Below are 23,011 nucleotides of genomic sequence, written 5' to 3'. Positions count from 1 at the left end.
TAATTAAGTAGAGGAACCAAACAAATATTACCCTGAGTTGTTGTAATGTAATGTTGATAGTTCAATTATGAAGCAGGTGTCTGACTGTGTTGGTGTGGTTTTCCTGAATACAGGTATGTTAATGCTGTTAATTGTTAATGCATGATGTACTATATTTATCAGTTGCATCTTTGCTTTTTATGTTATCATATATTAGACTTCTGAGTTATTCAGGTCATGGTTGCTTTCTATGTTTCCATTGGCTTTGGCTTTTTTGGACACAAACTCAGAGTCACTGGGGCCCTAAAAACCATCAGGCCCAAAATGTACCTTCAACTGCAAAGGGGTAGCCCAACTGAGCCTTTGTTAAATCTATGACATTCCAGAGACTCTCATTATGATTTTAAGATTTTGACAACTCCCACTGGGTTAAATATCTGGACGTCCCCATCATCCAATTAGAATTGAAGAGGCCTGTTTGATGAGAGGTGAGTTCAGAGCTCCAGGTGTAAGAGTGATGTGGAAAAAGGTCTAATCGTTCTATAAACGTGTGACAATTATTATGGTGTTTTATTTGTATTGGTTTAGTTAGTTCTCTTTAAATAGTCACGTATGGAGTTGTTGCTGTTGCTGTTGTTGTTCCCCTCCCGGCCGTTAGATGGCGGTCTGTCTACTAGAGGCCGCCACAGTTCGGTGTTCTCATGTCTCCAACTGATGATGTGTCTTTTGAAAGCTGTCACTTCCGCGTTGTCTTTGTGTTCGTTTGTGATTGGAAGCTTATGGAAAGAATTGTGTTTGGGCATTTTAGTCTCTGTAACAGTCGCTTAAGCCTGTGTTTTCTTGTCCGACCCGGTGCACCTGAACACCGGTGAACAGACACTCAGAGGACCGGGAGCTATCCTTCGCTAGCCGCATCGGCTAGTGGTTGTCAGCGGCTAAAGAGATGGAGCTCCTCTGTGAAGTAGTTCAAGCCTTGGTCGCACTGGCAGCTCTGGGTCTCATTGTGGTAAGTATATATAATAGTTATTGTTGTGCTGACAGAAATATCTTGTCGCTTGTTTTCACATTTGAAGGCTGTAATGTTAATATGAATATTTGCACTGACTAATTGACAGTATCGGTGGTCAGGTTAAGTTTATTAAAGTGCTTACAACTCACGTTCATCCTGTACCTTCTGCTGGTGCTTCATGGTTTTGCTCCTGTTTTTAATTTCCACTTGCTTCTCCCTTGGTTTTAGCAAGATTTGATGGAATTTATACAAAAAGAATGAACTAATTCACCGCTTGAGTCGTTTTTGTAATCTCAATATGACATTACATATTATTAGAAAAATATTCTAAAATAGTATTGAAAATACTCAATCTATCATTTTAGCTTTGCATGTCTTTGGGTTAGCATTTGCTTGGTTCTTTATCACTATAAATTTATTTTTAAAGTTGTGGTTATTCTTTCAACACACTTGTCCAGTGTAGAGAATATGAAATGCAATCATCAGAAACACAGATTCAGACCAACATGGATGCACAGAGATGACAAATGAGTCAAAGGAATTAAACCAGACTGGAATTTGGTTGAACTGACAAATTAACTGGAAATGTACTGAAATCAGTACCAAGAACATCTCACAACTTAACTAAAAGTGGATCATTCTTTACAATCACAAAGACTGTTATGTCTCAGCTACATTATAGACATCAGTTCTGATATTCATTATCAAAAATAGAAGACATAAATATTAATAATTCTAAAAAAAATACCCAACGTCAGTAAGAAGGAGAGTTATATTGTGTCCTGTTTAGGTCCTCCTAATAGCACATCTCACTGCTGGTAAGATGAAGCTGGCACGCCATGAAAAGGAGAAATGCTTCATCACCGTCTCAGGAGAGAAGGAGCCGTTCCCAAGCCTGCATGATCCTCATTCCAGGCAGCTGTCCGTAGTGATCCCGGCCTACAATGAGGAGCTCCGAAGTGAGTCGGGTGGAGTGTGGGTGTGACACTCTTGTGTCTATCAAGAAGTTGTTTTATCTGTTGAAGTCCCATCGCTGCTCAGCTTTGTATAAATGCAGATGCAGTAGACTGTAAACACTAACACTACCCTCTTTGAGAAAGAGATATGGAAATGCTTAACTGCACATTTACAAGATATCGCAGTGTTATAAACAATCGAAGTCTGGTTTTAAGGATCTAATATTTGCTTGCTGTGAGTGTGAGTAAATAAAGGCGCAGATGAATCTGTGTCGAACAATGAATTGTTAATCATTTGTTGGCTACTTGCCTTCAAGGTTGGTGCACTTTAAATTCCATGGTAGTATTGTCTCTGTTACCTGCAGCAGGTTGTAGATGCTACAATGATCTGATTGTGTTGTTACAGTGCCTGTGATGTTGGATGAAGCTATGGAATACTTGGAAAACAGACAGGTAAGTGTTCTGCCCCAGACGGGCAAAATAAACATTATTAAATGTTTCAATCAACTTAGTTGTGGTTTGGTTAAACGGACACAACTTGAACTCTAATCTTTCTATAAGAATGAATCGGTTGTTCTCAGAACTGCCACTAGGTGGAAGCACTCAACTTAAAAAAAAGGTTCATGTGTAACTTCCTCATTCTTCACTGCAGAGGCGACACCCCCTCTTCACCTATGAGGTCATTGTGGTTGATGATGGCAGCAAAGATAAAACCACAGAGGTGATGTTCTTAAATATTTTTGGTAGTATTTGTAAAACATTTCTGTTCCTTTGCAGCTCGCTTAACTTTTCAGTGTACAGTATTGGTAACATTTATTATGTGATGTCACCAGGTTGCTATGCGCTACACCAGGACGTACGGTGCAGATAAATTTCGGGTGCTGACGCTGGTGAAGAACAGGGGGAAAGGAGGAGCTGTGAGAATGGTGATGCTGCAGATGTCAGTCTACAGTATGTCTCTGCTGAGCAGTGAAGTAGCAGTATGGAACTGAGTGTGTGATTTTTTCCTGTTTTAAAAAAAAGGGAACCATGAGCTCCAGAGGGAAAGTCATTCTTATGGCAGATGCTGATGGAGCCACAAAGTTTCCTGATATTGAGAAATTGGAGGCAGCACTTGATGACCTCAACCCTAAGCCGGTGCAGTAGTGTTCATGATCTGTCCTCTTATCACACAAATGTCTACTATTCATAGTAGTCCGATCCTGAAAATGCTTTTCTATACATTTAGGAAAATATGGCGATTTCCTGTGGCTCCAGAGCTCACCTGGAGAAAGAATCTGTAGCAAAGGTAATCTGACTTTTTTCTCCATGAGGACCATATTATAACAGACTTCACACCATTAAATTACCACTGTCATGTCTGCTGCAGCGATCTGTGTTCCGTACATTCCTGATGTATGGCTTTCACTTCCTGGTGTGGTTCTTCTGCGTGAGAGGAATCAACGACACCCAGTGTGGCTTCAAGCTTTTTACCCGCGAGGCTGCGCTTAAGACCTTCTCCTCTCTCCATGTGGAGCGATGGTAAGGCCTCGCACCACTGTGGCCACCGTTAGTTGGTTTGTTTTATTAGAGTAAGCCCGTTGTACTGTTCCTGCTGGATTTCTGGAAAACAATGGTGTTTATATAAAGTAAATATGCAGCTTATGTTGCAGGAGCACGTTTGCCAAGTGTATTACTTGAGAATGTGGTCAGTGATCAGTTTGTGAAAATTGCACCATTTTCTGGAAAGTTTCGTTGGCTGTTTCTATAACATGAATTTGTGGTCAGGAAATGCTTATCAGTCTTTTTTAACAGTGTTCCCTGCTATTTATTGTAAAAGTATAAAGTGGCATTCAAAAGCAATGGTTTCCATTTATATCTTGGTATTTTTTGGCATGTCATTCATCTATGTCACCCGCAAAGCGGTAATGTATTGTGTCAGTGTTTGTGTGTTCGTCCATCCGTTTGTCCGTTAGTCCACCAAATATCTTCACAACCGTTGCAAGATAGAAAGATGAAAGGAAAAGCACATTACTCGGGTGGTGAAGGGGATGAAAATGAGATGATGACCTTGACCTTGAGAAAACTAGGTCAAGGTCAAATTTCAAGTTTTAAACAGAACAATATTGCAGGTTGTCCTGAGTCTGTCTGCTACAGTATACCTCTAGCAGTGGTCAACTTACAAATATAAAATGAAAAGCCAAATACTCAATAGTACAATATAGAATTAATTGCTGCGACCATTATGAAAGTAGGTCAGGGTAAAATTTTGAATTCAGGGGTGTCGCGGGATGTTGCAGTCTCTGACTGCCTTATTTGAATAAAGGTTTTTGATCCTTTGAGGGTGCTGTAACTGATCAGTGTGTAGTCAGGATTAGTTTCCCTCCTCAGAGACTAAAAAATATGAAACTGAGTTTTAAATCATGTTGTTTACATTAAACATATGAAGTGAAGCATACTGTTTTGGATAATGTTCTAAAAGAACCAACTGAAGAGGCTGCATAGGAACTGGTCCGTCACGTTTCATTTTCAGAGGGCAACTCACTATTTCATATTTTTTCCACAAAACTTCCTATACACTGCAGCCGTGGTGTTTTCTGCTATTTAAGAACTTCAATAATTTTGTTGATCTCCTGACATAAAAATAACAGGTATGTCATACTGATGTATTTGTTGTGTAGGTTGTGTGGGGGTCTGGAGGAGTTCTCATCTTCTATAAATCAGTAAATAAGATCTGAGCAGAAATCTAAAGCAAACTTATAATGCTTGTCTATTTTGAATGCCCGGAGCTATGAGCATATTTAGATCAGTACTGATGTGTCATAACCAGCCATAGTGACTAGACCACTGGGTTTTGTTTTGGTTTTTTTAACTGCAGTGAAACATTAATTTTAACATCTGTTGTGCATTTCAATCATTCCTCTCTCAGGGCGTTTGATGTGGAGCTCCTGTATATTGCTCAGTGTTTTAAAATCCCCATAGCAGAGGTGGCTGTAAACTGGACTGAAATAGAAGGTAGGTTTTTCATGGAATATGTGAGCATGTGTCGTCCCATTGTACCACTTATCTGCCGCTCTATAAATATCTCAGGCCAGTGTGTGACTGGTTTGATGTAATGTTTATTTCTCACTGTTGTGGTTATTTTAATCCTAAATCCAATTTAAAAAAAAAAAAAAACTCCATTGTAGGTGGTTCTAAAATCATATCTTTGTATGTCTTTTCTCTCTGCATTGTTCAGTTTGTCACAAATTGACAACGTGACTGACACTTAATGTTAATGTCAGTTAAGGTGTGTTTCCATTGAAACTTCTATAAAGGCATCATCTGTTTCCTCTACCAGGGTCCAAGCTGGTCCCGTTTTGGAGCTGGCTACAGATGGGAAGAGACCTGATCTTCATCCGTCTACGTTACCTCACCGGTGCCTGGAAACTACAGCCACCAACTAAGACTGACTAGCCAATGAGAGCAGCCCTGTTAACAAAGAGACAGCCCTGTGATAGGGCTCCCATAAATTTGGCTGTGGTGGAATGAGCAACGCGTTCACCATTCACTGTAAACAACAACAAAGACTGACTGACAGGCGGTCACATCCTTTCCCTCCAGATGCTCTGGACGTGAAGTAATGACACCATCGTGACCAACCTGTGGTCCTGCCTTCTTTTTCTTATTGTGATTTTGGCTTGTGGTGGCCACGTTACATGCGCATTATGTTGTCACGGCTTACACAACATCTGTATGACTGATCCGTGTAGCGAGTTACTTATTTTGTTGCCAATCGACTAAGAGAGGAAGCTGAAGTGAAATGCAGAGGATCTGAAGATGTGTCTGTCTTCATCTGATGGATGGATGGAGTGAATGTTGATGTTAATTGGCCTGATTGGACGAATGCAACTTACCAAAATAAAGACATCCGATTTATTATTTTATCATCACTATTAAACTGATAAATAAAGCAACAAGAGTTTGGCAATTAACGTAAGTTATTGAACAGAAATTCAGTTTGGTAACTATATTCGATTGATTGAAATTTTGTCAAACTAAAATTTAAAATATTTGCCTCTTGAAAGTTCTTAAATTCCATTTTGTATTATCTACATTTACTTTTGATTAGAGGCAGTTCTGAAAATAATCATTAGAATCAGCCTAATTTCAAAAACATATTTAAGGACATTTTTCTAAAGTTCTAAAGTACTTAAGAGGACTGGAGGTGGTGTTAATACCCCAAAGGGCTCAAACGTGTAAAAAGTACATTGGAAAATCGAAATAAAGTCCAACATATTGTCATAATATTTGTTAGATTTTTTCCATTTCACTAACTTGTGTTCACGAAGACTTAATATTATAGTGTTACTTAAGAAGGAAGCAGGAACATCCACCTGTGTTCAACACATAAGGTCTCCTTTGTCCTGTTAATAATCAATTATAATTACTTTAGAGACCCGTTCTGTGTGAATGTATTACATGTTAAAAACACCAGTGTTTAACAATTGGATAGTGTAGTTTGTCAAATGAACATTTCCTGTATTTTGTTAGCATAACCTTTTTAATGATTATCTTAATTTAATCAGTAACACAATTCCTAACAAGAACATCAATATGATGGCAACAAAACTATGTGGTGATTCATCTGGAGTATGAAACACGTTACCCAGTTTCCCCCCTTCAGCGTTGATTACAACAGTCATCATCCTCCTAGAGGAGTGGTACATCATCCTGGGGGGTTACGGCCCACTCTTTACGCAGAGCTGCATGGGTTCGATGCTCATTCATCCAACCACAGGTTTTTATTGGGATTTAGATCAAGGCTGGTCGCTGACTAGTCCAGAACTCCAGACCTACAGCTGACATGATGGAATGATGGAGATGGTGTTGCCCTGGCAAATCATCCGTAAGTAATTTTCCCCCCACTCTGTCTTTTTATAGAGGTGGGTTAGTTTAATAAGAGACTGGTAATTTGGGATTATTAAAATGAAAGAATTGTGGATATTTCTCTATAAAATGTATTTTCAGACTCAACATCTCACAAAACCTGAATGGTGCTGACACGGCGATGATGTGGGGAAGATCTAACATTTTATTCGCAATGTGACCTGTTGAATTTACATCAGGTTATCTTGGCAGTTTTTCCAGCATTTGAAATGTCACTAAGATATATTCTGCACTCCTTCCTTTCCTGCTTCCGTTGCCCATACCTTTAAAGTCTGTCATTTTTTTTGTAGTGTTGAATTTTTTTAATGCAAAATAGAACTGATGTATTATAACAGGGTGGAGGGTTCACATTTGCATCTTATTTTACTGTTTCTCATATCAAGGACAAAGGTCTGTCAGTCTGATATCTTTACATTTGCAGGATCTGGCTGCACTTGGTTTAGTTCATTTTTACTTTGTTAAAATCCAACAAAGAAATTGAGATTATCAATTTTATTGAAGGTAGGGATTCATTATTAATAATTTATTGGGTCGTGTTTTTAGCAAACTGAGTAAATCGGGGTCATCTTGGTGCTGTTTTGGTCCGGACTGATGCTGGGGCCTCCCAGAGCCCCGGGAGTGCATCCTGTTTGTTCCCTGCCCGACAGGCAGTCAGTGGGGAGCGTGGAGGGATCCCACTATGAAGTGGAAGGGAGGATGAGATCCTTTCTTCTAGGGATGTAGTTTATTTTTTACTATATATAACTCCGTATACATATTTTATAGGTAGATAACAGACATCTACCAGAATACCAAAGGGGTCATTATTTAGCAGGTAGTGTTGGTGCGCTTTAATCATCCACCTGGTTGCTGGTGGGTGGGGGTGGGGGGCATGGGGGTTTTAAAAGGAATCCCTCGAGTGGTTTCTTTTCGTGGTGGGTGTATTGTTACTTTCCACAGCAGTTGCTGTAAACTGAAAATGTCAAACTTGTAGACTCACTGTCGCCAGTGGGGCTTGCGTCATTAAACGGACCAGTCACTGCACTCCCAATAAAGGATCGTGTCCATCCGCAATGAGCGAGAGCCCACAACAGATGATGAAGTGGCTTCTGGTGATGAAGGGCAAAACTCGGAAGTGTTATTTTGACATCATTGAATTAGTGTTGCATAGCTTGCTGCCTCCTCTAGGTGCAGTTATCCTGCCACACTTCAGCCTACAGGTGTGTGTCGGTTGTGTTGTTTAACAGCAGATACTCGACCCCTTTGGCGTAAGGATCTATTGCTGTAGAGCGTCGCAGGTCGTTAAAATCCGAATCACTAAAGACCCAAAATTAATTTAAAAACCTACCGCAGGCTACAGTACCTACAGTCCAGTCTGAAAACAGGAACTGAAATACAAACAAATCTTGAAATTGGTGACTGTGACTGTCCATTAGCGTTGCACTGGGACCTGTCATTTCTATTAATACCGTAAATTATATATTTACAAACATGTAATCAAGGTTAAAAAAATCGAACGCGATGGAAGAATAGACCCAGAGTTTTATGAATTAAAAAAAAAAAATCACTAACTGTCCTCACACTGCTGCGTGACCGCATCAGAGCTGTGTGTGAACCGGGGAACAGGTGTGATCGGTGTAGTTCCTGGTCTCGTGTCCGGAAGAACAGCCTGCGCTCAGGTGGGACTCACGCGCCTGGACGCGCGCGCTCGCACGCAGCTGCGGCGCCCGAATCTGAAATCCTGGGAAAGTTCCAGGCAGAGGAAGGCGGAGGGATCTTACATGCAGGCGCTGCGGTTCCAGCCAGGCTGACGCCGTCGAGGCTGTGGCGCTGGGCTGGGGCTGCTGCAGGAGCGAGACTCCGGCTCCTCAAACCTGCATCAATGGAACCGCAGACGGCCGGGAGGATACCGGAACACGGTACACGTGGACCATCACAATAAAAGCAGCGCCGAACAGAATACTGTAGTTGCTCACTTTTATGGTAATTAAATGCAAAAACATCAGAAGACAGACTGGTTTGGAGGAAAAATGTTGCCTGTTTTTTTTTTTTTAAACTAATTGTGAACATTTTTGTCAAACATGTGACTTACTAATTCTATACAGCTGTTCGAAGTTTAGATTCTTCCTTGCTTCTAATTCCCAGTACAATTAGATGAGATTATTTGGGAATACCTTCCATTAAATAATCACACACACACACACACACACACACACACACACACACACACACACACACACACACACACAGAGTAAATATATCAAATATTGTGTGTGTGTGTGTGTGTGTGTGTGTGTGTGTGTGTGTGTGTGTGTGTGTGTATGTGTGTGAATATATAAAGGAACAAATATTTTATATATATATATATATGTGCATGTAAATATTATAATAATGTAATGCAAATAATCAATTATTGACATCACGTAAAGTGTAAATGTCAATTCTGAAATAAATGTAAACAAACTGGATTTAACTAATTTGTAATAGGCACGATTGTTCCCTTATTAATTAAATATTTTGTTACCATTGATTTGTCCAGAATCAGAGTAAGTGCAATGTTATAGCTTTACCTAGTTAGTTGTATAATGATGTTTATCCACAGGTAAATTTTACAGTCAATACCTGTTGGACTGTACCGTCTTAATTGTAAACTCACAGGCAACAAGAATACTAATTAAATCAATATTTAACTTATATTTTATATAGTATTTTATGTATGTATTTTGATTTGGTCTCATTTTGTCTGTTTTTTTTTTTTTTGGATGACATTCAGTATTTTATGACATGATAAAATCAATTTAAATAGTCCTTTATGTAGACACCTGCTGACGTAGCTCGCGTTAAACAACAAACGCTTTTATTTTGAAATACGCTGCTGGATGTAATTCGTGTTGAGGTTGCCTTGACCTTTCAATGTCAACACAAATTCAAACTCCATCCACACACAAACAGACAGACACGCACCTTCGCTGCCACGGTGAGTTGACCCTCACGTCTGTAGACAGGGAAGTCGTCTGTGATGTTCTTGTTGTCACAACAGAGGTGAGGAGACATATACGATTATAATAAATATTGTGCATTTCCAGAATTTGATTGATTGAATGACTTTTTAATGTATTAATTTATTGAAGGCTGTTTCCTAATTAAATTATCAAGTGGGCTGTTTTACTCCCAGTGATGTCCTCACTGGCGTTGATGTGGAATAAATCTGTTTTCATCATCATTAATTGACCCAGAGGCTTTCCAATGATAAAATCTGCAATATGAGTTTCCAAGTAGCACACAATATTAAAGTATTATTACTATATGTGCCTCTTTGCAGAATTTGTTGATATTAAACTAACAAAGCTGATTTTGATCAAGATGACAGATTATTATGGGCCGCTGTTTAAGATGCGCTTTTCCGGGATTGGGGCAGAACCTGGATCCTCTGACGGTAACGTGACTCGTAGTAGTAGTAAAAAGGAAGCAGGCGTGTTTACGTTTTTGGGAATGGGTGTCCTGGCGATAAAGCATTAGGTAATTAGGCTATCTGCGCTGCAGACTGGGTGACGCCAGGCTCCATAAAGTAACCGCAGCAGACTGATACCGCATTGGGCTGGAGCGCCTGGCTGTCATTGTAACCCCCAGCTGTCTGCCTGTCTGGGAGAACACGGAATAATATAGGTATGCTGGCACAATCTGCCTCTTCTTACCTGTTTGTATTGTTGTGCAACACCTTATGCAACATAATTTCAAAAAAAAAAAAAAATCAAGGTTGCTCTGTTTTTACAACATTCTTACATGTCTTATTTTCACATGTTGCTCAACAACAGATAAAACAAGTGGATCACCATAATAAACTTCTGTGACTCAGACTGACTTCATTGTACGCATATCTGAGAAAAGCTTGAGTGATTTATCACAAAGATGCAGCTGGAATTATGCATACTGAAGAGTTTTTGAGATCAAAACTAGTGGCATAAGTTTATTCATAACTAACTATAGAGGTAGAGTAGTTTGTCTCTCTTTGTCTATTTTAAATATGAACAAACAGAAAAAGGAAAGAGAACTCTCCGTCTCTCTTTGTCTGTCTCCCTCCCTCTCCCCCTCCTGTCCTCTGATGTGTTCTGGCCAGACAGAATGGCTCCTGGGCGTCAGTGGCATGTTCATAGAGACAGAGGCCAGTAAGGACATTCCGCATTGTTGGTGAATCTAGAAATGAGACTGGTCATCTTGGCCTGCTCGTTCTCTGAAGACAGTTTATGTACTCTGTTCTTTTCTTCCTGGAGAATAATAACCGTGTCTAGTTTGTGTGAGATCAGATTAGCTCTGAAACACTGTCACACACATACAGCTTCAACATTCTGGAGTTTCACCAGTAATTCCCAGATTGTCACTTGGCGGTCAGTTGTTGAATACGCTCCTGATCAGAATAATACTCCAGTGTATTAACTGCGGCCAAATTTGCCTCCACTCTGAATAATGGGGTCTTTTTTTCCTATCTAACTTCACATTTTCTCCATCTAGCAGTTGATACTGTCTATCACTTGTCTTGCCAGATGATTGAAACTCGACCTGATTTCTGACCGTGTGAAGAACAAACTTCCCCGCGGGAGCCTTTGCATCTCGAGCTGCTGGGTGGTTTTTTGTGCCAGCAGAGACTGGAGAGAGCTCAAGTCATTGGAAATCAAAATACAGCCTCTGTTTACACAGACCCATCGCTCTACCTCTATTAGCATTACCTCTGCCCTGGAATCTCATTATTTGCCTTCACAGTTGTGTCCTCAAGGGGCACTTTAAACCCCCTTCACAGCAACTGTCAGCTCATCTCGCCATCCATTTCCCCGTCTCACAATGAACTCGTCTGCCTCCATTACGTCACTGTTCTCCTTCACGAGCCCAGCTGTGAAGCGCCTGCTCGGCTGGAAGCAAGGCGACGAGGAGGAGAAGTGGGCAGAGAAGGCTGTGGACTCACTAGTGAAGAAACTGAAGAAGAAGAAAGGGGCGATGGAGGAGCTGGAGAGAGCCCTCAGCTGCCCGGGGCAACCCAGTGAGTGTCACGCTTCTAAAGCTTCAGTCGGTACACTGAACTCCAGTCTGGAGGTCAGATCCTCCCAAAGGAAACCTTGAGACGATTAACAGGGTGGAAGACAAAACATGCTACTGTTAGTCAAAATTTGCTTTTCTTGTTTTTTTTTGTGCAGAACGCGACACTTCTACGGATCATTTAAGAATTGGAAAGAGGGTTTTATTGGGGTTCCACTCAGTTTCAGGGAAAGTTTCCAACCTGTGAGGAAGTTTGATATAATTTGTCTACCCTGAGTGAGCTGTAAAATACTTCACGAAAACACCTGAAATGTGAAATTATACTAGTTTGTCATTTATATTGAAATATAGAAATTTATTGCATCGTTTCCCATTATTTGTGTTTGTATTCATATCAATATAGAACATAACAACACAACAGTACAGCAGGTCTCAGTCAGGCTTGTATCTTGCATACTTCTGTTTTAAAAGTGCTTCCTTGGCATTAACAGCATGAAGCATATTTCTGCAGAGGAGCAGGTGTTGAGTCCTCTTCTTTTTTTTTTTTCTTTTTTTTTTGAGTCACCACGTTAAAAAAAAACTGCCTCACATATTAAAGCTTCAAATACTGTAACACAAAACAAGCTGTATTATGGTCCTCTTGTCTGAATCCCTCAGGTAAGTGCGTGACGATTCCTCGCTCGCTGGACGGCAGGCTGCAGGTGTCCCACAGGAAAGGCCTGCCCCACGTCATCTACTGCCGGGTGTGGCGTTGGCCCGACCTGCAGTCCCACCACGAGCTGAAAGCCCTGGAGTGCTGCGAGTTCGCCTTCGGCTCCAAGCAGAAGGACATCTGCGTCAACCCTTACCATTACAGGCGCGTGGAGACTCCAGGTACACCAAATCAGAGAACATTGTCTAGACGAACCTGAAAAGTGTGCGGTTATATTTATGATATCGTAACTGGGCAGCAAAGGGGATGAAAATGAGATGATGACGTTGACCTTGAGAAAACTTGGTCAAGGTCAAATTTGTACTTTTGTGCACTCAGGAACAGGATAAGATAGAAAGACGAGGGAGAAGGCTAGTATGAGTAAGACCGTAGATCAAAGCTAGTGCTATGATCAATGACAGTAGGTCAGAGCACTAGCTTTGATCTTTGACCTATGCTAGTAGGTGAGGGTAAAATTTTGATTTCAGGGGTGTCGCAGGGTGTTGAAGTCCCTGACTGTATTGGTTCTTGTTTTTTTTGCCGGGGTAGTTGTTTGACAGTAATCTAATACAGCGTTTCCAAGCCAAAAGCGTTTGCAGTAACTTGATCTGTTCAAACAGCGTCTGGCTTTTTGTCTGCGTCTGCTCCCTCTTAGCCTTTGCTCTCTGTTCTCAGTGCTGCCACCGGTTCTGGTCCCACGCCACAGCGAGTTCAACCCTCAGCACAGCTTGTTGGCAAAGTTTAGGAATGCTTCCCTGCACAATGAACCTCTGATGCCCCAGAACGCCACCTACCCGGACTCATTCCCTCCACTGCCCTGTTCCTCCTCATTCTCCTCCTCTTCCTCTCTTGCCCAGTCTCCCACCTCACAGGGTTACCCCGACTCCCCCAACAGCTCAGGAGACCCCGGAAGTCCGTTTCACATGACAGGTAGGGGTTCAGGTCCGGTGAGGGGATGCTTCTGTTACCCACCATGTTTTACCTCTCATTAATCACTGTGTGATAAAATCTGAAACGCCATTTCCTGAGTGTAAAGCAAATACTTCTCATTTTGACATGCTTTTCCAGCTGAGACTCCCCCACCTCCATACAGCATGATGGAGAGCAGCCCCCCAGAGGATGTTAAGCCTGGCAACTCCACGGAAACCATCAAACTCACATTTTCATCTTCACACAGAGGTCAGTTTGTGCAAAATGGGATTCAATACATGTGGTTATAGAAATTTTAAAATATATAAATATATTAGAGTAGAAATAATTTAATCCCCGATGCTCACCTTTAGACTTACGGCCCGTGTGCTATGAGGAACCAGAGTATTGGTGTTCAGTAGCTTACTACGAGCTGAACAACCGGGTGGGAGAGACTTTCCACGCGTCGTCCCGCAGCGTTCTGGTGGACGGCTTCACAGACCCGTCAAACAACAAGAACCGCTTCTGCCTGGGCTTGCTTTCCAACGTCAACCGCAACTCCACCATCGAACACACACGCAGACACATCGGCAAAGGTAGGCTCAGTGACCTGGGATAGAAATTCAGACATATTTCTGTCACTGTAAGAGTTTGTGAAGCTAAATATCCAGCTCCCCTCAGTTATAATAAGATGCATACTGAAAGGATGTGTGTGGTTTTCAATGATTTGGGTGATTTTGTGTAGTTGATCCCCAGCTCATGGACACCAATGAAACTATTTAGACATTATTTCATTTACAAGAGTACAACTTAAGAGGAAAACATTTCCAGGTTGACATCTGAAGTACTTACTTGCTCTTTATCAATTAAAACCAATTGGATGTATCCTCCCTGCGTCTCAGGTTTACACCTGTACTACGTTGGCGGCGAGGTGTACGCCGAGTGTCTGAGCGACAGCAGCATCTTCGTCCAGAGCCGTAACTGTAACTTCCAGCATGGCTTCCACGCCACCACCGTGTGCAAGATCCCCAGCGGCTGCAGCCTCAAGATCTTCAACAACCAGCTGTTCGCCCAGCTCCTCGCCCAATCGGTTAACCACGGCTTCGAGGTGGTCTATGAGCTCACTAAGATGTGCACCATCCGCATGAGCTTTGTGAAGGTACTGGCCTCTCTTATAAAGCAAACATATGGGGCGATGCATCGTGTTGTGACGGAATATAAAAGGCCAAATGAGAAATGCTTGTCCTCTCCTCAGGGATGGGGAGCTGAATACCACCGCCAAGATGTGACTAGCACCCCCTGCTGGATCGAGGTACACCTGCATGGACCCCTGCAGTGGTTAGACAAGGTCCTCACTCAGATGGGCTCCCCGCACAACCCCATTTCTTCAGTGTCATAACATAAAAACACACTTTTTCAGGGTGTTCTTATTTGTCCACACATTTAGTCATAAATTCTGTATGTTCTGCTACGTTTGGCTTCACTGCCTGCCTTGACATCTCACAGAAAAAAAAAGTGTTTCACATCGTGACACATCCGTCAGCATTTTGTGGATCATTTACAGCTCATGTAGTTAAATTATAACATGTTCCTTAATTTCAATAAGATTATGATAATAAAGTATTTATCCTCTGTTTTTTGGGACAGTTACTGCACTCTTAAGACAGGAAAAATGGGACTTATTTATAGGTACTCCAAGACTAAATGTAATTATGGAAGAACATTCTTAACTGTACGTCTATGTGATGTCTGTCTGACTTTGTGTTGCTTATTTTTTCTATTAAAGTTGTTTTTTCTTTAAGCACCAGTTTCTTTCTCATGTTACATTGCAATAAAAAACCAGGAATGCAGTCTTAGAAATGTGTCAGTGTTAGCATTAGAATGTTACTTTTATTCACAGCAGTGGATATATATTGTACAATCCAACAAACAAAAAAAAACACACGGAACAAAAACTAAATGATGTCTTACCACTTTTGACACAAAGCTACAGGCAAATAGCTACCTTTTTTAATTCAGTTAGATTTTACTGTTTGGGTAACAGATTTATCAAAAAAAGTTTATAAAATGTTAGAAACAAGACCTGACTGTCTCATGTTGACTGAGAAGAGGCTACTACATGTATCACAGCAGCGACTGTCACACGGAATAACAAAAAAAACCACTCAAACCACATTGTTCACTTCTCAAACAATAATGTTAAAAGAATCACACAATCTATAAATACACACAAAGAAAATGTTCTTGCTTTCAGAAATGGAAAACAATGGAGGATCCAGGTGAGTTCAGGATCATTCTAGTGAGAAGTTCTTAAACATCTGAACATAACAGAACAAAAATGATCCGACTGCCTCAGCACCAGTGGCAAGTGAGTGATGGTTGAAGAGATGTTCATGTTGATGAAGAAACTAGTGAATATATTGTCATGAAACCTGAAACAGGTCAGATTAGGCCGTGTTAAGTTTTAGATCAGACATAGGAATTTTTTTCATGTTCAACATTGTGAGATAATTTCTCTTGATGACAAATTTTTAGGGGGTTTGGTATTTATTTTACAGGAAGTATTCTGAGTTTGATTTTTGGTCAAGGTTTCATAAAGTTATAGGGGACTCCTGAGCCTCAACTGAGGTTTGAATTTGACTGACCAGTTATTGCCCCACTGAGTAAATAACAGAAATTTAATTGGGTACCCACTTCGTAAAGAAATTCACAATCAGTTAACACTAACTGAAATATTGATAGAAATAGGAATATTTCTTTGAGATCAGTTGAGATTCACAAAGACCCTCCATTAACATGTTAAACTATCTGCCTGTCCGTCTGAGGAACTCCATGTTTACAGTGTACGGTCAAAACCCATTCATAACTGCAGTGCCGCTATCTCCCAAGTGTTTCCTAAATGCAGCGTCAGCAGCTCTGGAAGTGCTGCTGTGATTGGCTGTGACCCTGTGAGGCCAGGAGCTGCTGCTGCTGCTGCAGGAAGCTGATCACCTCCGGACTCCTGAGCAGAGACTGAAAGACACATGGTGAAATTTAAACAATGAATATGTATCAACATCCTAATTCTACCTTGACAAGAGAAGTAAAAGACATTGAACATGATGGTGAATTTCAAAACAAAGCAAATCATATAAGGGACATACAATGTCCTGGTTGATTAAGCTTGTCATTTTTTTAAATTTGCCACCTATGAGGAGCTGCATCACTGAACAATCGCTCCATCCGACCGGCTGTGACTCACCAGTCTTTTCTGATTGAGGACCTGCTCTATCAGGGAGGGTCTGGCTGGTCGGTCCCCCATGGTACCGAGACGCTGTTTGTTCACAGAGACAGGCCGCTCCTCCGTATTTTCCTGAATTATCACACAAAGACATGAAAACATGGAACTAACTGGGGAAAATGTTTTTGACCAATAAAAATAATTTAAATGTGATGTCTCCTGATTATTCAAATTAATTAAGTTTAAGTACAAACGTAGTTAGGAGTAAAACTTCTATTTGACAAAATCACAAAAGTATAGTAGCTCAGTACAACAAAATGGCTTTTATTTTTACACCAAAAGCTTTTACTGACTATAACAGTCTCAAAATAACTCAACCCCATAATATCAACCACCTCTGAGGAAGACCCTTTTCTCCTGTGAGTTGCTGTAACCTGGATACAGACAGTGTTCCTGATGAATCTTAGCCCATTCCTCATGCACAGAGGCAGTTCTGTAGTATTCTTGGATTTACTGGCTTCAACTGCCTTCTTCAAATCCCACCGCTGATTTTCTATAGACATCAAGCTTGTCTGGAATATTCCAGGTCTTCCCTTAAAACCAGGCATCAGTAGACTTTGAGGTCTAGTTAGGATCATTGTCCATTTGGAATGTCCAATATTCTTCAGCTTCCTGACAGCAACTTTTTTTCCCCCTGGATTTCCTGATACTTGATGGAATCCATCTTATTCTCTAAGCTGCGGGTTTCCAATAGTAAAGCAATGCAGCCCCAGAGGATCCTCAACATTTCACTGTAGGCAGGAGTATTCAGCATCAGCTTAATCCTTCTACCCCTGATCACAGGACCTCAGCTAAATTCTGAAGCGACACTGTCCTGTCTCCAATATTTCATGCTTGGTAACTATCTACTGTACATCATAATGCAATTTTTAAAAAATCTTAACTTTTGTGACCGCTGTAAAATTATTGAAAACATTTTTTTCATGACTTCTTATGGATACTTTGTGATATTGTTACATCGGCAATTCAATACCATATTCTATCATTTTACATAATTAGAAAAATATGTCATTATTATATAGCCTAGCTCAAAATTAAAGTGTTTTTATCTGCTACATTTTTCTGATGTACAACAATTACTTGAAGGTATAATTATCAAACCATTTATAAAATGTAGCCATGGCTCCTGATTCATAAAAATACTGCACCCACTAAATTTAGCCCTAACTGGCACAGTAAATCTGAGAAGGCTGGAACAGAGTTGAACAACACCTGATTTGGAAATGTGTGCTCTTATGCATAGATTTGACACTGAAGTAGTCACACAAACAGTATATTGACATGAATGTGAAATAAAAATCTTATAATGAAGCTGAGATCTTACTTCCAGTTTGCCACTGGACATGGCCTGGTCGCTCTTCTTCTTCTTATACTTGTCTTTGTACATCTTATTGCGGTGTTTTTTGCACATCCACGGTTTCCTCTGCTTGGCCACCTGCGTGGAAGTCTCCTTGCATCCCTCGTAAGTGCATTGTTTGGGAGCGTTGTCTCCCTCCGAGGTCTCCTCGTCGTTGAGCTCCTCCGGACTAGCGGTGCTGTCCCTGGGATCCGAAGTGTCCAGAACATCGCTCTCCTCGTCCGGATCATCCACGTCGTAGGAGGGGACGTTGTTCTCTGATTCATGCGGCGTTGTCACGTTTCTACTATCGACTACGCCGCTCTTACTCACGTAGTACCTTTGTCCGTCTTTAGTGAGCAGGAGAGTGGATTCTTTGTCCTTGTTTGCTGATGCTGAATTGTCATCTTCGCTCATGGTTGCGGTGAACTAACGTGGGTGCAGCAGGCTAGGCAGCTGTTCTCCCGTCAGTCAGCTCATGCTAGCTGGATTATTTCGCTAATGCAGCCATTAATTAACATTTGACCTGTAATGCTGCATACATTTCTTTACCTTCATTTATACATTGGATTATTTGCGAATGCGTTATGTCATAATTTCGTCATAATTTGTTAAATAAATACGGTATTACGACTTCTTGTCACCATAACACCTATTCAGCCCCGGCCTCTCACTGCTCTGGTCTGCATTTCAGCTGAGGGCTTTTCTTCTTCGCTGTGCTGTCTGTTTCGGTGTGACAGCGACCCCTAGTGGTGCGCTGGAGAACTGCTGCTCATCCGACCGGCCATACTAAATAATATCACAGGGCGCACTACAAGACAGTGGGGATAGGCTCCAGCAACCCCCGTGACCCGCAAAAGCGGTCAAAATATAAATGAATGAATGAATGAATGAATGTCACAGGGCTGCAAAGATCCACCAAAGGTTCAAGGTGATTTGAGGTGTTCCGGTACGTGTCTTGGCAGGGATGGACCATTTTCCCTGCCTTAATATTTCTGAATCTCTTGCAAATTTACATATTGATCATGATTAACAAGCATGGGTAGAATTTAAAGCAATTTTAAGCAGATAAAAAAATTTTTTTTAACTTCTTCTGTGAAGTCTATCACATTTTTGAAATCTACATTTTAATATGCATTTTAATACGTTTTTCTTAGAGACAATGGAGGAAGAGGGTCTGCCAAACATCTGCTGTCCCTCAAAACACCTGACTTAAAGATAATACATTGAAATAAAATGCTGGTTTCATTTCTGTTTCAATTACAGCAAGAATAATTCAGAACTTTCATTGTGATGACCTACCAAAAATACAAAGCCATTAATCAGATGCAATGTTTTTAGATTAAGATTAAAGTAAGTCTGAAGGTGATTAATATTTAATTATTATTTTACAAGTGTTACACGTAGTTCATATTTTTTCTTTATGGACTGTAATTAATCACTCTTGGCTCCTATTTTAACATCCACTGAGTCCTTCATCTACCTCTTCCTGCTCCTACAGTTCCTTTGTGTGTCTGGAATTTACTGATAGTAAGTTGACAAGGGAAAGGTTCTCTGGACTTCTGCACGCCTGGAGCTTGAGGGGACATGGGTAAGAGGTACACATTTTGTTGATGGTGATTATCCAGGAAACATTTCATAAAGAAGTCGCATCACATGTCTTTTTGTCATTTAAATCTGACATACACATACTTACAGACAATGTCAAATATTAGCACAGGCTGAGGAGTTGGACAACAACAACAAAGACAACTGTGCAGAAGTCAAAGAAGTACAGATGAGTCAGTGTAAGCAGGGGAGACATAAAGTCAGGAGTTGTTGTTTGTGAGCCTCACATCAGCAGGAGGCTCGTCGTGACAGGAGTTAATGACAGTCAGCTCATCTGCTGCAGGCTCATCATCACAAGGGTTGCTGTTCATGATGTTAGCAACACAGGGGTGATGTTCCAACAATTCAGGCCTGTAGGGAAGACAGCAGTAACCATTATGCACTGAAAGTCATGAAAAAATCATGTGATATTAATCCAAAATTAAATTTCAACCAGACATTTCCAAGAAATCGAATCTCCAACCAAATTATACTGGAAAAGTGAAGGACATGCTGTTTTAGGAGGCTGTTCCAGTCCAAACCCTCAAGAAAATCAATATTTCGTAACCACACTACTGACTCCTCCTGGAAAAACAGTATGTCATGTGATCATAAATGTAGTTTATACCTATCCTGGGAAGTATACCTGACCAAATGCACTAATTTCTCCATGGGGTTTATTCAAGTACCATTCTTTAATCCACCTATTCACCATCGGTAGTGCCATCACTAACCTGAGCCCTGGTGGGATGTACAATCCTCGTACAGGAGTCACAGGTGATGTGCTTGACATCATCTGGCAGGTCCTTACTTCCTGGATCAGCAGTCAGTGACAGGGCTCATCAGTGCCACGCCCAAATCATACAGCTAGATGTGGACTATGGAACTAATCCAAATACTGCAATGGTAGGCAGCAGTAAAATGTCTCTGCTCAGGAAGAAGATAGCAATATAATGTGACAGTTTGTTTGTGAATGATCATATCCTAAACCCCTCCTTTGACCAACATCTATCCAATCACAGTTTATGTTCATTTGGCTAAAGACAAAAGCTTTAAACAGTGTTTTTGTTCATTCTACCATTAGATAAATTAACATGTCTGGCTAACTAGCATTCTACCTACAGTTAAAACAAAGTATACAGATAAAACAGACCGTTTCTAAATCATCACTGCACTGAATAGAGACAACAAAAGGGTTACCGGAGAATACAAGGATGTCTCGCTCCAAGACTAATATGGCCTTGAGTCGGCAAGCACTGACTCAGATTTGATGGACTTCATCACAAACCTCTGACTATTTGTCTATTTGTGGCTGACAAGATTTCACAGACAAGAGAGAAAAAGGCAAGAGAGAAAAAGGAAAGTTATTAGCCTCTATGGCTAAATATGTTCATTAATCATGTTTAAATAAAATATTCAAGAGCATCATCACATGTTGGTTTGAGTGTCTTGTCTGCTTTGACCGGATTTTCTGCAGCTTTCAGAAAAACAAGCTGAACAGTCTGCTTCTTTTACTCAGCCAAAGCTGAGTAAAAGTCATTGGACCACATGGTCTTGAAGTTGTTCATGTATGATAATTTCAAAGGAGGAATGCACAAGTTTCAAGCACAGAACAGACAGAAAAGATAAAACAAAATTTAAATGGTAATAATAAGTGAATGAGGTGAAAACTTCAAATAAAAATCAAGTTCAGGGTCTTTAGCTTCACCACGCTGCTATTTTCACAACTGATTGGACTGTGAAACATTCATAAAAAGCTGTATTTCATTTGAAGAAATACATCATTAAATACAATGAAATTTAGTTATAGTATGTTTTATGAACACACAATATATTTTTGAAATCATGATAAATTTAACAAAATGAGGACAATTATACTATTATAATTATCTAACTCTTCGCAGTAAAAATGATCTATTCAAATAAACCCAACCAAGACTTGACTTCATTAAGTCAATGTTTATTTCCCTCAGTAGAAGCCTCTTCTCACATTTTCAAAGAAGCTGTGCTGCTATTAACAACAAAATAACAAATCAATCAATGAATCAAGGAATCAATAATCAATCAATCAATCAATCAATTAGTGTAACAACAGTTAGTCAAACTAGGGAGCTGTCAGTCTTTTAAATCAGTACAAATTACGAGACATTTCCATCACGGAGAATTATCTACAGTTCTACTGCAGCTCAGTAGTTTCCTTCACATTTTCTGATTCTAAAAAGTCAAGTCAATTTTTATTCATACAGTGCCGAATCATACCAGAGGTCCCTCGTAGCGCTTTACAAAGTCAGAAGAAAAATAAGAAACCAACTGAGCCCCCGAGAGCAAGCATAAAGCCACCGTGGCCAGGAATAACTCCCCACTGGAAAGAAACCTGGTGCAGATCCAGACTCTCTGGTCCTCTGCTTTGACCGGTTGGGTGAAAAAGGAACTAGAAAATTTAAGAGACAGAGATAGTACCAGAGTGACAGATAGGTCAAGGAGAGCCAGCAGGAGAACATCCAAACATATACACAAAACCGCTGAGTTACAAAGAGTCTATGTTTAGATGAGATGGACGAGTGTATCCCGAGTCCTGAGTCGTGGCCTCAGCTGAAGAGGTGAAGACGTCAGGAATGTTTCCAGTACCTGCCATCCAAGGTCTAGATCAGCGCCTGCCAAAGAGACACAGAGACTGCAGCAGTATCATTTTTTATGTTTTTATAGGAGAAGGGAGAACTTGAGGAAATGCAGAGGAGGGTAAAGGAAATAGAAATAGAAGCTCCACACTCCCTTGAACGGGAGAGAAAGAACTCCCTCAGCAGTCTGGGCCTATTGTAGCATGACTCTTAATGGGTTGTTCCTGACTCTAAACTTTATGGAATAAGCACGATTTTAATCTAGCCTTAAATAAACTAACGGTGTCCGCAAAACAAAATTGTCTTACTTGACTGAAACACTATATTTCAGTGAAGAATGTCAGATTTAGAAGAAAAGAATATCTAACAAAACTATCACCTCAAATTCTACAACACTGAATCACACACTGTTGTCATAGCAGTGTGAGTTTGGTCAATTTAGGATTAGAGGGATAGAAAGGCGATTTGAGGATAGCATTGGAAGTGGGAGTTGATTATTCCTTGTGGATTGTGTTAAATTTAGTGGAACTTGGAACTGGAACAGAACTTTGTTGGTTCTGACTGTGAGCGTCTGATTAAGACTGGAGACTTGAAGAATGCACCTGGTTATTTTGTTACCTGAAGAGGTAGCATACGCCTGGAACTGAGATTACTGAACGGGAACTTGATAACAAGAATCACGGATACGCAAGAACTTTCATAACACTGGGTCATAGTACTTGTGCTATACG

General features: G+C 40.6%; 3 protein-coding genes across 7 annotated transcripts; 2 read left to right on the top strand and 1 right to left on the bottom strand.

Annotated features, from left to right (window-relative positions):
* The first annotated feature begins 696 nt into the window (after window positions 1-696).
* Window positions 697-6,200, top strand: alg5 (ALG5 dolichyl-phosphate beta-glucosyltransferase). Its single transcript, XM_068331424.1, has 10 exons — window positions 697-985; window positions 1,779-1,947; window positions 2,351-2,397; window positions 2,597-2,665; window positions 2,778-2,870; window positions 2,968-3,081; window positions 3,173-3,232; window positions 3,314-3,465; window positions 4,853-4,938; window positions 5,264-6,200. The coding sequence occupies exons 1-10, from the start codon at window positions 923-925 to the stop codon at window positions 5,377-5,379; spliced, it is 969 nt and encodes a 322-aa protein (XP_068187525.1). The 5' UTR covers window positions 697-922; the 3' UTR covers window positions 5,380-6,200.
* A 590-nt stretch (window positions 6,201-6,790) lies between these two features.
* smad9 (SMAD family member 9) lies at window positions 6,791-15,260 on the top strand. Of its 5 annotated transcripts, none has more exons than XM_068332016.1 (9): window positions 9,778-9,873; window positions 10,375-10,497; window positions 11,373-11,863; window positions 12,517-12,732; window positions 13,226-13,480; window positions 13,619-13,729; window positions 13,834-14,055; window positions 14,362-14,618; window positions 14,715-15,260. In XM_068332016.1, exons 3-9 carry the CDS (start codon window positions 11,668-11,670, stop codon window positions 14,856-14,858), a joined length of 1,401 nt encoding a protein of 466 aa, XP_068188117.1. In that variant the 5' UTR covers window positions 9,778-9,873; window positions 10,375-10,497; window positions 11,373-11,667; the 3' UTR covers window positions 14,859-15,260. The 5 variants fall into 5 exon arrangements, with proteins under 5 accessions (XP_068188120.1, XP_068188115.1, XP_068188119.1 ...); XM_068332017.1 differs by lacking the exon at window positions 9,778-9,873 and adding an exon at window positions 10,251-10,267; XM_068332019.1 differs by lacking the exons at window positions 9,778-9,873; window positions 10,375-10,497 and adding an exon at window positions 6,791-6,811.
* Window positions 15,261-15,334: 74 nt separating this feature from the next.
* rfxap (regulatory factor X-associated protein) lies at window positions 15,335-18,771 on the bottom strand. Its single transcript, XM_068331475.1, has 3 exons — window positions 18,064-18,771; window positions 16,701-16,811; window positions 15,335-16,471 (listed from the first exon to the last, which is right to left on the bottom strand). The coding sequence occupies exons 1-3, from the start codon at window positions 18,490-18,492 to the stop codon at window positions 16,367-16,369; spliced, it is 645 nt and encodes a 214-aa protein (XP_068187576.1). The 5' UTR covers window positions 18,493-18,771; the 3' UTR covers window positions 15,335-16,366.
* Window positions 18,772-23,011: the final 4,240 nt, after the last annotated feature.

The sequence above is a fragment of the Antennarius striatus genome, chromosome 13 (assembly GCF_040054535.1).
Source record: "Antennarius striatus isolate MH-2024 chromosome 13, ASM4005453v1, whole genome shotgun sequence".
Taxonomy (NCBI): domain Eukaryota; kingdom Metazoa; phylum Chordata; class Actinopteri; order Lophiiformes; family Antennariidae; genus Antennarius; species Antennarius striatus.
The sequence above is the reverse complement of the archived record's forward strand: the minus strand, read 5'-3'. Positions and strand labels throughout refer to the sequence as shown.